Source organism: Camelus bactrianus, chromosome 16 (genome assembly GCF_048773025.1).
Source record: "Camelus bactrianus isolate YW-2024 breed Bactrian camel chromosome 16, ASM4877302v1, whole genome shotgun sequence".
Taxonomy (NCBI): Eukaryota; Metazoa; Chordata; class Mammalia; order Artiodactyla; family Camelidae; genus Camelus; species Camelus bactrianus.
Window position 1 is genome coordinate 5,983,475 of NC_133554.1, and position 19,596 is coordinate 6,003,070.

Genomic DNA, 19,596 nt, shown 5'->3' on the forward strand with positions numbered 1-19,596 from the left:
CTGTGCATGGTTAAAAGAATTAAACCGTACACAAGTGCGTACAATGGAAAGGAAGCCTCTTTCCACTCAGACTCCCAGTTCTCCTTGCCAGAGTGATTTGGATACTAGATTAGGAAAAACCCACCCAGCCCTTCATCAGTTCCCGGACTTGTTATGGAAGTCCGCTGCGACTTGCGTTAATTACTTCTGGGGGGTTCCCACCCCAGGCCCTGGGCCTCGTCTGCTGCTGAATTCGGTGGTCCTGGGGATTTTCAGATTCCGCAGTGGGAGCCCTGTAAGTGGGTTTCTAGCGGCCAGGAGGAGAAAGCTCAGCTCTGCTAATTGACTGGCATCTCCTCTGTCCTCTGGGGGGAGCTGTCCCTTCTCCGGTCGTTCTGAAAATCAAGGGCTCCTCCCGCTCAGGCAACCCCCGAAACACACACGTGGACGGTGACCTCCCCTAGGGAGGCCTGTGGGCCACACGCCCCTCAACGTCGAGACACACCAAGGAGCCTTTATCTGCCTCTGACTTCCTGGTTGAAAGACAGCTGCAAAAAATGCCACATGTGTGTGACCTTTCCGTTCCTCCTCCACAGAAGCCTGGAATGGTCCCCCCTCCGCCGGGAGAGGAAAGCCAGACCTTCGTCCTTCCACCGGGCTGGCAGAGCTACTTGTCCCCCCAGGGCCGGCGCTACTATGTCAACACGGCCACCAACGGTGAGTCTCGCTCCGGGGAGCGTCCTGCGCCAGCTCCTGGGTCCTCTGTCGGGGGTGGGGGGCGTTTCTCCCCTCCCTCCTCCACCTCCTGGGTTTTAGCCTTTTCCTTCTGAAGTCTACCTGCAGTGAGATCTTGTCTTCCCCGCCGGGCTGGGTGGGAGGGGGCCGCTCCTGGGTGGGGAAGGGTGCCCTTCAAGGTCAGGGTCATCCTTGGAACCCCACGACCACCTGGCATCTTTGTGGAACTCAGCTTCATGGTCTGGGGCTGTGTTTTCCAAACTGGGATCTCAGAGGGGTCTACAGCGCACAGCTGGTTTAAGTCAAGTTAAACAGGTTAAGCTACTACACGATCTCTTGGAACCTGGGATGCACTAGTGGCTACCTGAGCAGGGCTTAACGACAGTGAGGATTTCCTAATTTCACCACAGCATCACTCTCTCTTCCCTGAAGTATCTCACTGGCTGGCATTTCTTAGAATGTTCTTTGGGAAATGCTGGGGCTCCTTCATGATTTATTCTAACCTGTAACAGAAGTTCTCTGTGCATTTCTGAGTTGAGTTAGGCTCGTACCTCCTTGCCCGCAATTATTGTGGGCTTCCTGGGCCTTCACGGCGACACCAGGATCCTAGCAGGTAGGCTGCAGAGTGACCTGCAAGAAGGCCAGAGAAGGGTTATAGAAGGAGGAGCGGCAGGATTTATACAAGGTGTGCAGGCTGTGGTCCTGGGCTGGGGAGAGCAAACCCAGCCAGCGACTCTGTCTCTCGACCTCCAAGACTCCCCAGGGAAATTGCCACGAGAGAGGAAAACACAGAAAGTTAGACTTGGTGGGCCTCACAGAGGTGTGTGCCCGGGCAGAACGCCAGGTCCTTCCCAGATGCACCTGTTGATGCGTCACTTCCCTCGCCTGTGCCCACCTGACTGATGGCCACCTTTCCACCGGACGGCACCGTTGACATGAGTGATGTTTGTGAACCTGCACTCGGAGGGGACCTGGTGACAGGAGAGCCAGCTGCTGTTTAGACCAGAGCCGCAGAGAAAGCAGCTGACAGCTGCCACTCGGGGTGTTGGGTTTGTTTATACTCCCTGGCAACCCGGCCTTCTGCGGGCTCAAGGGGTTGTTCTCGTTGACAAGGTAACCGGGGTTTCTAGGAAAAGGGAAGTAGCACTGTTTCTGACCTTTCTAATCATAAGCTTCCTCAAAATAAACACACGAGCAGCTTTGTGTTGTTATCAGAGTTTGAAGTTTCAGAGGAAACTGTGTTTATGTGCAGTGCCCCATCTGTAAAGTGCAGGAACTGGTCCATGTGATGCTGAGATCGTTAAGAATTTGGCTTCATGTCCTGAGTGAGTCACTCTGGAGCAAAGGGGCATGAGGTAAAAGTGGCTTTCTAAAGTCGAACTCATTTTTCCAAAACAGCCATAGAACAGTCCATTGCTAGTGTATGCTCTCCTTAATTTAACTAGTTCCCCCTTTTTTAAGGGGATATTTAAGTCGCATTTTACGTTACCAGACATCAGAAAACTTTTTTCCTGAAGCCCAGATGTTAGCATGTGCCATGGGTCAGCCCTGTCTTGTGGGTCCTGAGACACAGGCCAGGGGTCAGCAGATTTTGTCTGTATAGGGCCAAATAGTAAATATTTTAAGCTTTGAGGCTCATGGGATCTCAGTCAGAGCTACTCAGCTCTACTACTGTCACACAAAAGCAGCTGTAGACGATAATAACCAACAGGTGCAGCTGTGTTCCAATAAAACTTTATTTATGGACACTGAAACGTGAATTTCAGGTAACTCTGGCTTCTTTTTTCAACCATTTAAAAATGTCAAAGACTAAGGGTCTTAGTTAAGGAGTTCCCGCCTGTATGATAACAGAGTGGCCCAGGGTTGGCCCACAGGCCATAATGGCTGCCAACGCCACTCCAGGCTGTCTGCCATCCCCTGCCCAGCCTTCCCCACCTTCTCCCATGTGCTCGCCGCAATCCTGGCTTTCAGTCTTGCGTTCTAGACACATGCCAGCTTTATTAATTCATTGTTTAATTCATTTTTTATCTGTTTGGTTGATTGAATTATTTGTTTAACGAACATTTACTGGGCCTCAGATCTGTTCCAGGCAGAGTGTTGGATGCTGGGGATATAGTAATAAAAAAAAGAAGCGGGCTCAGCTCTCAAGTGCTTGCCGCCTTAGAGTGGAAGCAGACTTTAAATGAATCTGTGTTTGATGACAGTCTTGAGCAGGGCTGTGAAGGAGAGAAGTCCAGGCAGGGTGTTTTGAGAGCATGTCCCAGGGAGACCCTGGGAGGTCAGGGGAGGCTTCCTGGAGGAGGAGGTGCCCTTCAGCTGAGACAGGGAGCATGAGGAAGGAGTTGGGGTTGGGAAAGTCCTTCTTGACATTGACAGCAAAGATAGTCATGTTGGGAAGGATCGTGTGGACCCTAAATATCACAGGAAGGATTTTGCTCTTTAAAGGGACTTGGCAGCCCAGCTGTCTTTCTGATTCTCCTCTGGGATCTCTTCAGACCTATTATGTTTGGCTGCTGGGCTGCTTTTTAAATTTTTGAATCAGACTGACTGCCTTTCTGCGGGGAAGTTCTTATCAGAACAGCCTCATGCAGATGCTTATCTGACCTCCTGACTCCTGGAGGCATTCATGTCTCCTTTCAACTGGGCCAGCTGCATCCACCTCTGGGCCCCAACTCTTGAACCTCTCCCACCGTGTGACTCGGGCCAGAGCCGCGCACCACTGCCCAGGACGCAGAGCCTGGCTCTAAGCTGCCACGGGCCATTTCTCCCTTTCTTCCAAACTGTTCTAGTCTCCCTTAATCCCCCATCGTTTCTTTGGCAGAGGGTCCTGGGGCACGCTAGGCACTCTGCCCCCCGTTTTTATACCATGTACAGATACAACGAGGTGACAGCTCAATTTACATTTGTATCCCCTTGCTCTGGCTAATCTGCTTAGTTTCAAATCCATTTAGGATTTTCTGTATGGGGATGCTCACAGTGCTAGGGACACAAAACCGAACCAGAGGCCGTCTCCGCCTTCAGTCACTGCAACTCTAGTGCAGGCAGAGAGGCGCAGACACCAGCACGTGTTGTGGCTGTCAGCGTGGAAATCTAGGGGCTCGAGGAATGGGGTCGTCAGCTCTATCTGGGCAGCAGACAAATCTCTGAAGAGGGAGCCCTCGTCTCAGTCGTCCCTGCTGCGGTGGCAGCACAAGCAGAAGCCGGACAGCAGGGGACAGGCTGCTGTGCCTGGCCTGGGTGAGGAGCAGAGAGACAGAGGGACTCAGTCTGAGTTGCTAAAGACCCCATAGGGCCCTTTGAGGATTTGGGACTTTGCCCTGTGGGCCTGGAAAGTGATGGAAGGTTTCCGAGTGGTGGCTTAACATCATCGGAATGTTGTGGCAAGGTTGTTCGTGCAGCAGAGTGAAGGGTGATGTGATGGTGAGCAGGGACCTGGCAGACCCGATAGGAGGAGAAGTAATGAGGTCAGGGCCGAGTCTGCAGCTGTGGCGGGAGGGGAGGAGGTAGGATCTGTCAGATGGGATGTGGCGGGTCCCGCAAAGAGGAACCTCTCAGCTTCCTCCACATTTTCTGCCTTGTGTGCTGGAGCAGTGCAGTGAGAACAGGGACATGAGGGAGGAACAGGTTTGGAAGAAAGGACGTAAATCCATGTTGGTGTACAGTTCCCTGTGGAGCATTCAGGGAGAGATGGTCAGCCTATGTTGGATGGATAGGTCTGTGACTCAGGGGGTGTCTGGGCCAGAGACAGGACTCTGGGGAGCCGTGTGGCTGCGGGCAGAGAGCAGGATGGGTTTCTCCCTCATTTGCCTCTTGGCCTGGCCCTATTGTGTGGTGAACGACCTGCACAGGCACGGGTGGCCCAGAATTTGCATTTCATTAGCAGAGAAATGAAGTCATGAGAATGCAGGAGACCACCCAGGGCAGGCATGGAGTAGAGAGCCCTGCAGAACCACACTTAAGGGACGGTCAGAGGAGGCTTTGAAAGAATTATCAGAGCTGTGAGGCATCCTAGAGCAGACAGTGTCATGAAAGGCAAAGGAGAAAAGATTGTCAAGACAGACTGAAATACAGATCATATTTATGGTGGAGGGTAGGGGGTGAATATTTTAAATCCTTGGGGAAAGCACAGGTTATTTAATAAATGGTGTTGGACCAGATGGCTAACAGGAAATTTCGGTGGGTAAGTTAATGCAGTGATGCTGTTGATTTCATATAAACTCAGCAAGGCCATCAGAGCATGCTTTACATGACTTTGGGAAGCCTTCATCTACCCTATCTCCCCATGGTTAATGGCTCTCCAGGGTGTTTTGTCATTCAGGGCAGTCCTGAGCTGAGGCCCCAGGAACCCCAGGGGTTCTGGTATCAGGAAATTGCTTGCACTACACTGTCTTGGAAAGTGCTTTGTTGCACCTAAAGTTGACTCTATTCTCAAAAATTAGGGTTGTGTTTAGTTTCTGGATGTCTGGCTATCATCATTAGCTATCCTGTTCAGGCACCTAAGCTAGTGTTAAGGGGCACCTCTTATTTGTGTAACAGAGAACTGCATTTCAAGAAATACAGAAACAAAGTTGTTTTGTTCTGTTTCTAACTGGAAGGCCAGATACGCGCATTTAATCACTTAATAGTGATAGCATCATAGGGATTCAGGTCCTCTTTTTGGAGAGATACCGACTTTTTAGCTATTGTTTAGGATATATTTGACCATTGGGATCTTGAAGGGATAGTTTCATTTATCTATGTCTTTCATTTCTAAAGAAAGAGGATCATTTGTTGGGAGGGTGGCGCCTTAGCCCTATTTCTCTAGAAAGCAGAGCCTGAGACAAGGATTAAGTGTTAATACCTTATTTAGGAGGTATAAGCCCAGAGCAGTGAGAGCAGGTGAGATGGGGAAGAGAGGCAAAGGGAGATGCCCCATGATTTTGGCTAGCATTGATGGTAAGCTGAGAGAGATCAGCAGGTCACTCAGTAGGTGTGTTCACTTCTCTGGAATGTTTGCGGAGAGAAGCCATGCCTTGGAATAGTCCATAGGAGAGCAGAGGTGTTTTACCTGCTCACCTCCCTCTCATCTCCTGTTTCCCACTGGCCAAGCTCCTCCGCTTGGAGAGCTGTTTCCCCACATTTTGGGGTTGTATCACCCGCCACCTCCCCTCCCCCAGCAGTCTCTTGGAAAGCCTGATTCCAATTCCACCCCTATGGAGTGATGCTTCATTCAAGCCCAAGGCGGATGGTCAATGGAGCATGGGTGAGATACCAACCAAAATAGAAGGAGGCGGTCGATGGACACTTGAGGGAAGGCCCAATGTCTGTCCCAGCCCGAAGGCTCCTGTAGCGCTGAGTGCTGTGCGACCCTCTCCACCGTCTGACCTGGAGGACTTGCTTATGTATAGGGTTTAGGTGGCCAATGACTTTTACTCTGCAGTCATCCTAGGGGGAACCTTCCAAATCATCCAACACAGAGGTTGGTGAACTATAGCCCTTGGGCCAAATTCAGCTGGCAGCCTATTGTTGTAAATAGTTTTACTGGAACACAGCTGTGCTCTTTTGTTTACCTGTTGCCAAAGGCTGCTGCTGCAGCAAGGTGGCAGAGCTGAGTAGAGACCATGTAGCTCCCCAAACCCAAAGTAGTCACTCTCTGGCCTTTAGAAGAAAAAGTTTGATGGTTCTGCAAAGTAGAGCCCACTGATTTCACACAGGCGGAATGGAGTCCCCTACATGGTAGAGGGACTCAGTCAGAGTTCCTTGGCCTTCCCTTGGCCAAGCTATGCCTGGGTCTGCTGTCCTCTAATCCTTTCTTGTTTGCCTCAGTATCCAGGAGGATGGGCATGGGGAGTGGTGACTTAATTTGCAGTTAGGATGACTGAGTTCATGGATTAGTAGAAAAAACGATCTGAAATAACTTTTTACTTTTAAGGGAAACATAACTGTCTTTTTAGAGCATCAACTGAAACCCAGAAGACCTGGGGATTGTTTTTAAACTCTTTTGACAAAGAATTCATCTGTATAAATGTTTTATTATGTTTGTGAGTAAAGCTTGGAGGATTAAGCCAGGATTTGAGCTTTTAGATTCGTCTGCCACATAGGTGGTGCTTCTCTTGATTTCTTGTTTTAATTTTTCTTTAAATGAGCAGATTCCCATTTAACTTTATTATACCAGGAGCTAATGTGAGTTTCTGGATAAGTTTTCCTGTAGAACACTTTTTAAAGCGTTCTTTGAGCTTTTCTTTGATACAAGCAATTAGATACTTTTCTAACTCCCCAGATAGAACAGCCCTGATAATTCCCTGTTCATAAAAGTTGCCCTGAGACGCTTCTACATGCAAAAACATTGATCTGTTTTCTTCTGTCCATCTGTGTTGAACAAATGTGAGATTAAAAAGACGCTTTTAGTAAAAAGATGCTTTTAATTGGCACATTCTGTTGATTGGATTAGTTCTCTCTCTCTCTCTCTCTTTCTGTGTGTGTGTGTGTGTGTGTGTGTGTGTGTGTTTATACATGTTTCTTAATTTGGCTTTCTTATTTTTCTTTGATGGAGTCTTAATGGAAGGCTGTTAGACCTTAAATCTTACTATTAGTATGTTTCTGTGTGGGTTTTGCTTTTCCTTGCAGAGAATTCATTTTAATTTGTAGTTTTAGGGTAACACTTAAGCATACAACACATCCTTCATTTCTCAGCAGTTTTTAAGACGGGTAATCTCTTGGAGTTTTGCAAATGCCAAGTGGGTTAGAGAGCCATTTACGCTGCCTGTAAATTGATGACCCATTAAAATCAAAAGACAGAGGGGACAAATAATTTTACTGCTTGCTGGAGTTACTTTGAAAAAGACTACTTATTGGTCAGCAGTGTAAGAACTATCCTCTTTGACTGTGAGCTGGAGTCACCAATTAGCGAATGGTTCAGGTGTGAAACAAAAAGGACTGTGTGGAATATGACCCAGCAGCTCTGCTCCTAGTTATCACCCAAGACAGTTGGAAACATGTCCACACAAAAACTCATACATAAATGTTCATAGCAGCTTTATTCATAAGGGCCAAAAATCAAAAGCAACACCAATGTCCATCAACAGATGAATGGATAAATAAGGTGTGTTCTATCCACACAATGGAATATTATTCAGCCATAAAAAGGAGTGAAGTATTAATGGGTACATGCTACAGCATGAGTGAACCTTGAAAATACCATGTTATGTGAAAGAAGCCAGAACACAGAAAGCCATATATTGTGTGAATCCATTTATGTGAAATGCTTAGAATAGGCAAATCGACACAGAAAGTAGATTTGTGGTTTCCAGGGAGTAGGGGGAAAGGGTGACTTCTCATGGGTAAGAGGGATCCTTTTGAGGTGATGAAGATGTTCTAAAATTAGATGTGGTGATGGTTGCACATCTCTGTGAATATACTAAAAGCCTCTGTAGTGTATGATTTTAGAGAGTGAATTTTATGGTAGATAAATTAAATCACAATAAAAACAGGCATTTTGGGGAGGGTGGGCGAGTTGGTGACCTTCCTGGTGTCCTTCCAGAACAATTCCTTAGATGCCTCAGCTGGGGCATTCTTTCTGCCTGTTTCCCAAACTTTGGTGGTATTACAAGCACGTAGGGAGTTTGTTGAAAAAATATCAATAGACAAGTCCCACTGCAGACCTACTGAATTGGAATCTACTGTTTGGTAGGAGTAAAAATTTATGCTTTAGAATTGTAAGTCTTTTTAAATAGTCATCACCTATTTTTTTACTTGCAAGGAGACAACCAGATTGATGGCAGCATGGTCAGTGGATCAGATATTCTGAAGCTAAAGAGTCCGTTTAAATCCAATTTTCTCTTAATGGAAATCCAATGCAAAAATAAAATTTTCTTTAAACAAGTAAACATGCATTCTGGTCTTAAGGTTAAAGGTTATATAACCATAAACTATTGTCTTTAAAGTAGAATCTCATGGAAGAGGGACTTGAAGACGAATAACTCAGTTTTATATGACAGGGCACAGAATGAGTATAAAACTGCCAAGAAAGGCCCTTCACCTGGCTAATGTTTATAGTCTTCAGTGTTGTCAAGGTAGCTGACTTGTGGCTATTTCTAGCATTTATTCTTACCAACATAACAGGATGTAGTGGCAGGTCTTATAATTTCAAAGCTTTTGAGTCAATAGCTCAAAAAACAATTTTTTTTTAATCTCAAAAAGTGTATTTTTGCCATTAGGGAAAAATAAAAAACCTATGGACTCCTGTTTCAGCTTTGCTTCTAGCTGCAGCTAAGTCAGAGAATTGTGAGCTTGTACTGTCTTCATTGTCCGCGTCTGCATAGCACTCTGGCATCTAGGCAGACTGAACACCACCCCTGCCTTCAAGGAACGTGAAGTCCAGTGAAACAGTTCAGTCCCTGGAGACGTAAGGAAGCTGTACGGTTTCTGCCTTCGTATTTCTCTTCTCTGGAGATTTGTAGCCTGGGTCCTCGCTTGCCTCTGCTTTGGTCAGGAAGGCTGTGCCCCCTTCATTCGTCACACTGCAGAGTCCAGTGGCCTAGTGAGTCAGTGGGATCGGGTTGTGTTGAATGCCTAATCTAGCCGTGTCAGGCTAATCCACCCATGCAGATTGGCCAGATCTATACCAGTCATTAGACCCACCCACATCCATTAGTTAAAAAGCAAAGAAAGTACAAGCTGACTGTGAGCTGTGCACCCAGAAGGAATGACATTTGCTTGGTTTGAACTCTTGTTAAAAACAACATGCTGGTCTGTGACAATTGCATTTCAAGGGCAGTGGCATCGTAGTGCCTATGAGTGTGGTGGCATCAGGCAGGGCAGGGTCAGGACCTCTAGATCCAGGGAGGCTGTCTTGCGAAGACTGAGGTGTAGTAGATGGCACATGTTGTGTTGTCTTGAGGCCAGAGGCTGTCCACAGAAGCATTTCATTCTGCGTCCACAGTCCTTAAAGATGTTCGACGAGTTGCCAACATTGAAAAATTGAAAGTTTTCCCACAAGCACCCAAATACATGTCTCATTTTGAAAAATCGTGAGGTGTGACTACATCCCACCCACCTTCCTGCCTGAATACAACTGGGTGAAGCTGAGAACGTCGCCACCTTTCCGGATTCTTCTTACTTAGTTGGCTTCGTGCAAGCATCTTATGTGTCTGGCTCTTGTGGGAGCTTGAGCTTTGACCTCTGTTCAGAAGGAGCCTCCTGGCTTCCCAGCAAGCATTGTAGGGGAGAACTGGTAGTAGACAGAAAGCTGGGAAGCTATTTTATAAATGAACTTGGAAATTGGAGATTATGAAAGCGGACCAGGCATGAGATTCAAGAATCTGGGGAGAAAGGACTGACTGGTTAGCTTCAACAAGGACCTTCAGACTCATCCCATGCTCTGCTGTATTCTTGGAGCTTTTACGGGCACCTGACATATTAGCTCAGGAAGCTTCGCCTCTTGTGGGCTTCCGGAAAGCCCGTAAGTGTGTCCGTGGGGAGAATGGGAGCATGTGACTGCAGCAGGAAGTCGGGGTCCACAGGGAAGGGCAGTCTCAGCAGAGGTAACCGTCCTCGCTCTTTAAAGGGTTAGGTCCCATGGAGCCAGTGGAACTCTTGGCAAAAATGGAAATTATCCATAAGTCATATTCTAATAAGTGAGTGGGCAAGGACTGTGTGAATTGATTATCAGGCAATAAAGTGTTTGCTCAGTGCCTTCTCTCTGCCCATTTCTAACATCCACTTGGATGGATGGCTTCTTGCAGGGGTGGTGTGGGCGAGCAGGATGCGAGTGGCTACGTGAGTGCTTCCCGGTGGAGATGAGATTGGGGATTGAAGTCAATTTCCTTTCCTGCCTGAATAGCCCTCTGAAGGTCCCTTCCGGATCTAAGATTCTATGAGACCAGGAGTTGCCACACCACCGTGCTCATCACCCACCACCGTTGGGGAACGTGCCTCCGTATGGAAAGCTGGCGTGGTTTCCCAGCGATCGGATCTTCACTATTGGAGGAAGATCTTGGAGTCGGGGAACAGCTTTTTTGTTATTTCAGTCCAAGCTGGATTCCAAAGTAGGCAGTGCTCTTCCAAGAGGTGTGGGAGGAGAATGGGGTGAGAAGTTACTCATGCGAGATGAGTGTTTACTGCTTGCCACTCCCTGGCAGTGGGGCGCTGGGCTGTGCACGGGGCACTGAGAGCCTCCCCTGAAGGGTCTTGCTGTCCTTCAACAGATCATAGGCTGGGCCCCCTGGGTGTTCCTGTTGAATGAAGCTCTGCCCTCTTGCCAGCTGTGGTTAGTGTGCCCATCTGCCCAGAGATGCCCTCAGCTCGGGAAGAAATAGCCCCGGTAATGGGTGGTCTGGCACAGGGATGGATGGTGGGAACAACATGCCGGAGGTGGGTACTTCTCTCTGCCCCCTCCCCAGGCATTAGGACTTTAGTGGCCCTGTGGGGACCTAATGGGGAGGTCCTGGTGACTGTGGATACTTGGAGTGGAGAGATCAGAGCAGAAGCAGTTTTCCAACTGGTACAGAAAATTTTCACTTATTAGAGCAACCAGTCTAACTGCACTCATGCACTCTGCCTGGATGCCTGCTGGCATGTGCGCTAGGGTTGGGGCTCAGCTGTCCCCTGTTCCTTGGTGGTTGGGCTCCTGGCTGCCCCTCTGGTCCTGCCACAGACCCAGACCCTCTGCTGCTGAATCCTCAGACTCCTCTGTCTCTCATTTGTCTGGACTTTCTTGCCTGCAACCCAGATCAACTCCCTGAGTTAGCTCAGCCTCCACTCGGGGGTCCTACAGTTCCCAGCCAGCTCCAGCCTTTTGCTTCCTGATATGGGTTGAACTGTGCAATCCCCTTACCCCAAAAAAGAAGTTTAATAGATAAACAAGATTATACTGTATAACACAGGGAAATATACACAAGATCTTATGGTAGCTCACAGAGAAAAAAATGTGACAATGAATATATATATATGTTCATGTATAACTGAAAAATTGTGCTCTACGCTGGAATTTGACACGACATTGTAAAATGATTATAAATCAATAAAAAATGTTAAAAAAAAAAAAAAGAAGTTTAAGTCCTAACCCCCAAGACCCATGAAGGTGACCTTGGATATAGAGTATTTGCAGATGATCAGGTTAAGATGCTAATCCAATATGCTGGATCCTCGCCAAAAGGAGAATTTTGAACATAGAGACAGACACCCACAGAGGGAAGACTATGTGAAGACACCGGGAGAGCCCATTTATGAGCTAAGGAATGACCGAGACCACCAGAAGCCAGGAGAGGGACCTAGAACAGATTCTCCCTCACCGCCCTCAGAAGGAACCCACCCTGCTGACACCTGGATCTCCGACTTCCAGCCTCTGGAACCGTGAGACAGTGCATTTCTGATGTTGAAGCTGCCAGGTTGGTGGTATTTTGTTCGGGCAGCGCAGGAAACCAGTACCCTTCCCACATATATCATGCCACTCATCACCTCTGGGCACTGCTAAGCCACACAGGTGATGTTTTGTCCTCCGCAAGGCCCTGGGATGGAGCAGTCTGCCATCCGTGTCTCAGACACCTGGCCTAAGGGTCAGGTAGCACCAGCAGCAGGAAGGGTAGCCTGCTTTTCTGTTGTGTTTCCAACCTAACAGTGCATATGGGGTGTAGGCTCTGGTTTAAAAGAGCTGCCTTGGGTACCAGAATTCTGATAATTCCCAGAGAAGTGCTTGCAGGAAACCTTTAGTACAAGCCACAGAAAAGAGACCCTAATAAAGCAATCAATTTCCAGATACTTATGATGCTTCTCTTGAATACACCAGAGAGGACTTGGCTGGAGGTCATGGCTCCAGCTCTGCCCTTGCCTGGCGTACCAGTTCCTATTTGCATCCTGGTCTCGAGCGCCCCCATCTCTAAAGGAGATGCTTTTGAAAGCCCCTTCCAAGCTCTGTATTTTCTAGGGGTAGACCCGTGGCCATGCAGACAGGACCCAGCTCCCTGCCACCGCCTCCCTCTGTCCCTGACCCTGCTGCCCGGAGTGGCCTCCACTCTCATGAGGTACCATGGCATTTAGATGTGGAGGGAGATGCTTGTTCACCATGGTTCTTTCTGAGCAGTGGGACTAAGGAGGAATTTTATTTTCTCTTTTGACTTTCCTGTGTTTTCCAGTGTTTTCTCCCTGGCCCTGCATTACTTGTATTAAGTAGGGTAAAAATAATTTCTCTGAAACAGAGGAGCAGACCGGGGCTGAGCGCCAGAGATCTTTCTTCCCCTTCCCCAGCACAACATCCACCCTCCTCTGCCCCTCTGAAGAGGGGGTCTTGTGTTCAGGGGGCTCTTCCAGGGCTGAGATGCACAAAGGGGAGCCAGAAGGGGCCTTTTTCATATGGTGTGAGGGGTGTCCGAGGATGCCAGGCCACGTGATGTCTGCCACAGAAGGAGGGGTGTGCTGGGCTGGGAGTCAAGGAGACCCCCCCTCCCCCTCCCCCCCCTCCCCCACCTCCCCCTCCTCCCTTTCTTCTTTCTCTCTCTGCCCCTACCTCACATGAAGACTTCACTTGCTTTCTGCTGCTGGTATATAAAAACTATATGTGCTGATGGGGGAGACACTGCCGGGAAAGGTATGGAGAAGACAGAGCAGGGGCACAGCCTTGGGAAGCAGGACAGAAGGGGCAGGGAGCACACGGTGCTTTTGGACACCACATCCCCGCCCAGCGGGCTCAGCTCTTGCGCGTGAAGAGTGAATTCCTATTACGGCTGTGCGGATGCACAGCTTTCTCAGCGAGTGGACTTTAGAGATGGAGGGGGACTCTCGGGGGCTTCTGTGACATCCTGAGTGTTTGGGGTCCCGGTGGATTTCTTCTTCACTCTCAGAGCACCTGCCCTGTGGGCTTCACGTGGCTTTCTCTGGATGTCTCCAGACAACTTGATTATTTGCCGCGGTTTTGGGCAGCACCGCCTGTTTGGAGGGAAGGGGTGAGCAGTGGACACTTTCTTTCAAGTCAGGAGTAGTAATTCGTGGGTTGGTTTGATTGTTGTACCTTTCAAAAAAATTTTTTTGATGGCCCCACCTCCCAAAGTTGTAGGGAACTCTGCCCTTCCCCGTTCTTCCTCTAGGTCTGTGGTTCTCAAAGTGGGGTCCCCAGGCCGGCAGCATCAGCAGCTCCTGGGAATCTGTTAGAAATACAGTTTCTCAGGCTCCACCCGAGACCTCCTGAATCAGACACCGTGATGGGCGCTGTGTTCTGTGGTTTGACCAGCCCTCCAGGTGATGCTGTGACGCTGTAAAGCTGGAGGAGCCCCACCTTGGAGGCCGCCTCTGTTCCCCGCGCTCTTGAATTCCCCTAAGTGGATCAAGTGTTCTGGGGCTTCTTTGCAGAGCAGAATTTTTTTTTTTAACCTGCTCCTGCAGTTTTCCCGAGGCATCTTATTTCATTCAACTCTAAAATGCTACCTGTTTTTTCCCCATCTGGCGTGGTCTTGTCTATCCTGAATACCTTTTCTTGACGTTTGAGAAGAACTCATTTTGCCCAGAATGTCTACACCAGTTCATCGTGGCGCTGATTCACAAGAAGGACTTCTGTGCACCTGCAGGGGCTGTGGGCCCTTTGTGACTTGGGCAGGGGATGGCCGGCCTTCCTTGGGAATCCAGCGGGCTGGGAAGTGCCTCTGTGGCTGCACCTCAGAGAGATTATTGCTGAGTTCTGTTTCCCAAAATAACCTTAGCTCTTTCTGACAGTTTCCTCCAGCTTGTGAAAAGCAACACTCCGAGTGATTTCGAGCATTATTTATAAATACAAAGTCACACCTTTTACTGGAAAAAGTCTTCTAAATCTGGATTAGTGATGCAGAACGATTGAAGTTCATAAATGCTGAGTTTTCTCAGAAAACAAAACAAGATGATGTAAGAGTAGAACATACCACTTTGTGGGTAGAGGAGCTTCTCAACAGTTGAGCAGTGTGATTTTTTTCCTTAGGAGGGTATGGAAATCCCACTTGGGGGCTTGTTAAGAAATCACAAGTCAGCATGGTCACAGAAGGAGATTCCAGATGTGGATCTAATGGCCTTGGGGCTGGCATAGGCCATTCACAGGGCAGTGCAGTTTGGAGAATGTCTGTGGGCAGGGGCTGTTTTGTTACAGGACCAGAAGCTTACCTAGACTAGCTCATGAAAAAAAAAAGACTTTCACTAGAAGGATATGGGGCATCTCCCAGAAGCCTCCACTTAAGAACCGAAAATCAGCTGCGTTGTTTATCCTGGGTCTCTGGGACTTCCTCATGTCTTATGCCTCCTTCTTCCTCTGGGTTTGCTTCATACGTATTTTTCTCTGCAGATTTGCCTTTTTTCTTTAGCAACTGTTTAGCAGAAAACAGCTGCAGATGGTAGGAGATATCCACCCCAAGTCCTATTCTAGGGGATGCTGGTCCAAGTGCAATGGCCAGTTTGGCACACCCTTGACACGTGGGTCTGCCCAGGAGGAGCCCTGAGGTTTAGACAGTTCTTAGAAAGGGGTCTTGATCATAGTGGCACATAGTTTTAATTTTTTTTAATGTCTTATCGTTCTGATTGTGATTTTTCTAAACTCTGTTTTTATGGACAGCCAGTCTTTTCCCTTTTACAGTTTCTGCCTTTTGAGGTCACACTTCTAAAGACCTTTAGCAACAACAACAAAAGAGTAATATTATCTTGACCACTCTTTTAGGCTGGGAATTTTCACCCCTCTTAAAGCTTTAAATCCAGATGGAATTTAATTTCAGAAAATAACATAGGAAATGGATCTGCCTTCTTTGTTACTCAAACCATTGGCCGGTTGTTCTAACAGCATTTACTGACTGAGTCAGCCTTTCACCGCTGCCTGAAATGCACCTCTCTACCATGCGCTAAACTGGTCCACTTAGGTCTGTTTCTTGTTGGGTTTTCTTTTTCTTTTTTTCTTTTCCTTTCTATAGATCTGTCGTTTTATTCCTGCACCAGCACTGCACAGTTTATTTCTCTTTCATGGGAAGTTCTCATGTACTTGGGAAAACATTCACATGGGCTATACTGTTATTAAAAAAAAAAAAAAAAAGAGCCTTCTTACTTTGGTTTCATTTCTAGGGATTAATCAGCATCAGATGTTTCTTGTGTGTTCTTTCTGCAGCTTTCCATTCATGGCCCTTTAATTTAGGCGCTTTTATAAAAGCATCTGAGAACCTTTGGTACACCCGGCACTTAGCAGGGTGTTTTGGAGTTGCTTTGCCTGTCGGCGTCTCCCAGGTCTACCTCATTTGCTGGAGCAGCTGCACAGAACGCCATCCCTTCCACGCAGCATCATTGGTCCCCTATTGGCGGACATTTGTGTTGTCTCTCAGGAGTGTTTTCCCTTCAGCAAAAAGTGCTCCAAAGCATATCTTTATACTTACATCATTGCACACCTAGCGTGATTATTTAGGTCAAAGGGTATGTGCATTTCGGATTTTGATAGCTATCTCCACGATGCCTTTTTTTTTTTAACTTTTTTAAAATTGCAATATAGTTGATTTACAATGTTATGTTAATTTCTGATGTATAGCATAGTGATTTATTTATACATACCTATATTCCTTTTCCTATTCTTTTTCATTATAGGCCATTATAAGGTATTGAATATAGTTCCCTGGGCTCTACAGAGAGGACCTTGTTGTTTATCTATTTTATATATAGTAGTTAGTATCTACAAATCCTGAACTCCCAATTTACCCCTCCCCACTCCCTTTCCTCCCTGGTATCCATAACTTTTTCTGTCTGTGAGTCTGACCCTGTTTTGTAAATAAGTTCATCTGTGTCTTTTTTTTTTTTTGATTCCACATATAAGTGATATCATATGTTATTTTTCTTTCTCTTTCTGGCTTCCTTCACTTAGTATGACGATCTCCAGTTCCATCCGTGTTGCTGCAAATGGCATTATTTCATTCTTTTTTGTGGCTGAGTAGTATTCCATTTATATATATTCCATATATATATGCACGCACACACACACACACACACACACACACACACACACACTACACCTTCTTTATCTGGTCATCTGTTGATGGACATTTAGGTTGCTTCCATATCTTGGCTATTGTAAGTAGTGCTGCTATGAACATTGGGGTGCATGTATCTTTTTGAATTAGAGTTTCCTCTGGATATATGCTCAGAAGTGGGATTTCTGGATCAAGTCTATTTTCAGTTTTTAAGGACTCTCCACACTGTTTTCCAAAATGGCTGTGCCAAACTGCATTCCCACCAGCAGTGTAGGAGGGCTCCCTTTTCTCTACACCCTCACCAGCGTTTATCGTTTGTGGACTTTTTAATGATGCGTGTTGCCTTTTGAAGAGAGAGATTCCCAACCTGTTTTTCCAGATCCTTGCTAATGAGGGATTATTCATCTTCAAAGACTAGCAACCTAGTGGGTGAAAAAAAGTGTCTTATCTTATTAATTTGCACTTCTCCGATCCTGAGTGAAAAGGAACATCATTTTCTTCCTCATGGATCATTTGTAACTATTTTTCTGTGAGTCACCTGTGTGTGTGTTGGCTCTTTTTAGACTGGGCGTCTTGCTTGATCTGTAATTCATACTGTGTGAAGGGAATTGGTGTGCTATCTGCCCTTCCAGCCCTTCTTTGCCTTCCTATCATTTGTTTCTCTGTCTTTTCACACACACACACTCACTCACTCATTTTTAAAGTCAGCCATTGGCCGTGTAACTAGACTGACTTCTAACAGCTCTTTGAACTGAATCTTCATTGATTCATCAAACCCCTATGAGTGCCTGCTGTACTGGGTGCCAGGGAGACAGGGATACATGTATTTGACGCAGTCCCTGCCCTCAGAGCACATCTAGGGTGGGGTGGGATCTGAAGGCAGACGTTACAGCTGAGGTAGAAGAGTCAGCCACACGCCCCTGCTGTCAGCTCCCTGAGGGCAGAGACGATGCAGTGGGTTCTCAGATCTCTTCCCTAAGCCTGGTGCCGGGTCATAGTTAGTGCTCAGAAAGTCTGAATGATGTTGATGGGGCGCACACAGGACCGTGAGTGTCCCAGCCAGGCTGAGAATATCCTGCTGGCCCTGATCTGTCAGCTCCGTCCTCGCCAAGCACCACCTGGGAACAGGATTGCAGAAAACTCACCCTTCTTGTCCTGACTCAGGACTCTGCCCTCAGGGGCTTAAGATAAGACTTTGCTGCAGCACCTCCCCCGCCATGCTGCACACTCACTAGAACCTTCTCCTGGTGCCTTTTCCCTCCTGGTGCCTTTTCCCTCCTGGCTTCCTTCACTGTAGTGCTTTCTTCCCTCTCCTTTTCTAGGAAAAACTCCAAGGACTCAGTCATGCTAAAGGGTTTGTGGTAATCACTGTAATTCTCACTCTAATTCATAAGGCTCCCGCAGGAACTAAGATAACAAAGCCACATGTCAAAGCAGGGACTCTCTGGGGACAGATGTTATGAACCTGCTATTTTTAGAAAATTGAGGTGGAAATGGCATTTGGGGGTTCCCTGAGTTACCTACATTGCTACCATGCATCTTACCTCCTACCACACCTGATGCTGACCCCTCCCCTGGGGTTTCTGTCTCATCCTGGTACCTCCCAGTCTGTGGCTGGTTCCTGTCATGTTTCACCATGGACTGTACCAGTTTTCCCGGCCTCTGGTTCATCCCTGAGACTGTTTGTTAAAATGCAGACTTCTGGGTTCCACCCAAGTTCTGCTAAATGAGAATCTTTGGGCACAAGGTCTGGAAATCTGTCATTTTAGCAGGCAGCTCCAATCATCCTGGTGAGCGAACAAGTTTGGGAAACAAGACTGGGGTTTGCCAAGTAGCTGTGCTTAGGGCCTGAATCCTGAGCATCCAGGCTTTGAATTGATAAGATTTTCTTCTCAATACCTACCTAGTTTTCTCAGCCATACAGCAGGGGTCATAATCTCTCTGAGCTGGCCGACGGCTGCCCACACCTGGTTGGCTCAATAAGACACCCTTTTTTCTTTCTTTTTTTTTCTTAATTGAAGTATAGTTGATTTACAATGTTGTGTTAATTTCAGGCCCCCAGTGGGGGCAGCAGAGAGCCACTACCCAACCAAGAAAACTGACCAATCAGGAACAGGAGTCCTCTGGTGGGTGGGGCAGAGTGGGGAGAGGGTAAAGGGAGGGGGCCCAGGCTTACAGATGGCCCAGGGCAAATCACCGTGACCAGTGGCCTGGGTCTTTCCCACTGGAAGCTAACACATGTAATGCAAGCAAGATGCAGTCTTAGCAAGGGGAAACGAAGTCCAGAAGTGACTGTTTAGAGCTACTAACTCCTGCCTTGCTTACTGTTTATTTAAAATAATAGTTATAATAATTATCGTTATTTTGAGGAAGGGGCACCTCTGCTCTGAAGCCGGATTTACATCACTCCACCTTTCAACTATACTTTCTCTTTAAGGGTTTTATTCTACATAGGGCAGCTGCTGTAATCCACTGATGGGGAACTGGAAATTTCTGGCTTCTAGCATGGGTGGCTAGCATAGCAACCTCCCTTGAGGTGGTTTGATCCATGGTCAGGTCATTTGTGTGTGTCTGTCTCCCCTGGTTTCAGTGGAAGAGTTTCAAATTGAGTTAGAGTTGCCTTGGGGGGAAAAAAACTGTGTTTCTCATGAATTGGGTTGGACGGTCAGAGGCTTTCAGAGCACAGGTCTCACTCCCTGCACTCTGACCTCGCTGTCACCCTAGAGCCTCTGGGGCATGGCAGTGACTCTGTTAAGAGTCTGGGTGGTCACCTGGAATGACCGAGAACCCCAGGACGGCAGCCCAGAGAATGCAAGGGGGCCTCAGCCCAGGGTAACTTGGGCCCCAAGCTGCCACTTTGGTTTTGCTCTGGCTCTGGCTCCATCCAGGAGCCTGGTGTGCTGTAAATAGATTAGGGAGTCTTTTATGGGAAAAGACCTGGAAATGGCTTCCT

The 19,596-nt window shown here is 47.5% G+C and overlaps 1 protein-coding gene across 9 annotated transcripts in view; it reads left to right on the plus strand.

Moving 5' to 3' along the window:
* Nucleotides 1-19,596, plus strand: part of GAS7 (growth arrest specific 7) — a 184,419-nt gene that overhangs the window by 116,935 nt on the left and 47,888 nt on the right. For all 9 annotated transcript variants that reach the window (XM_074342186.1, XM_074342187.1, XM_074342193.1 and 6 more), the window contains exon 2: nt 576-696. In XM_074342186.1, coding sequence (XP_074198287.1) covers nt 576-696 — 121 coding nt within the window. The remainder of the gene's footprint in view (nt 1-575; nt 697-19,596) is intronic.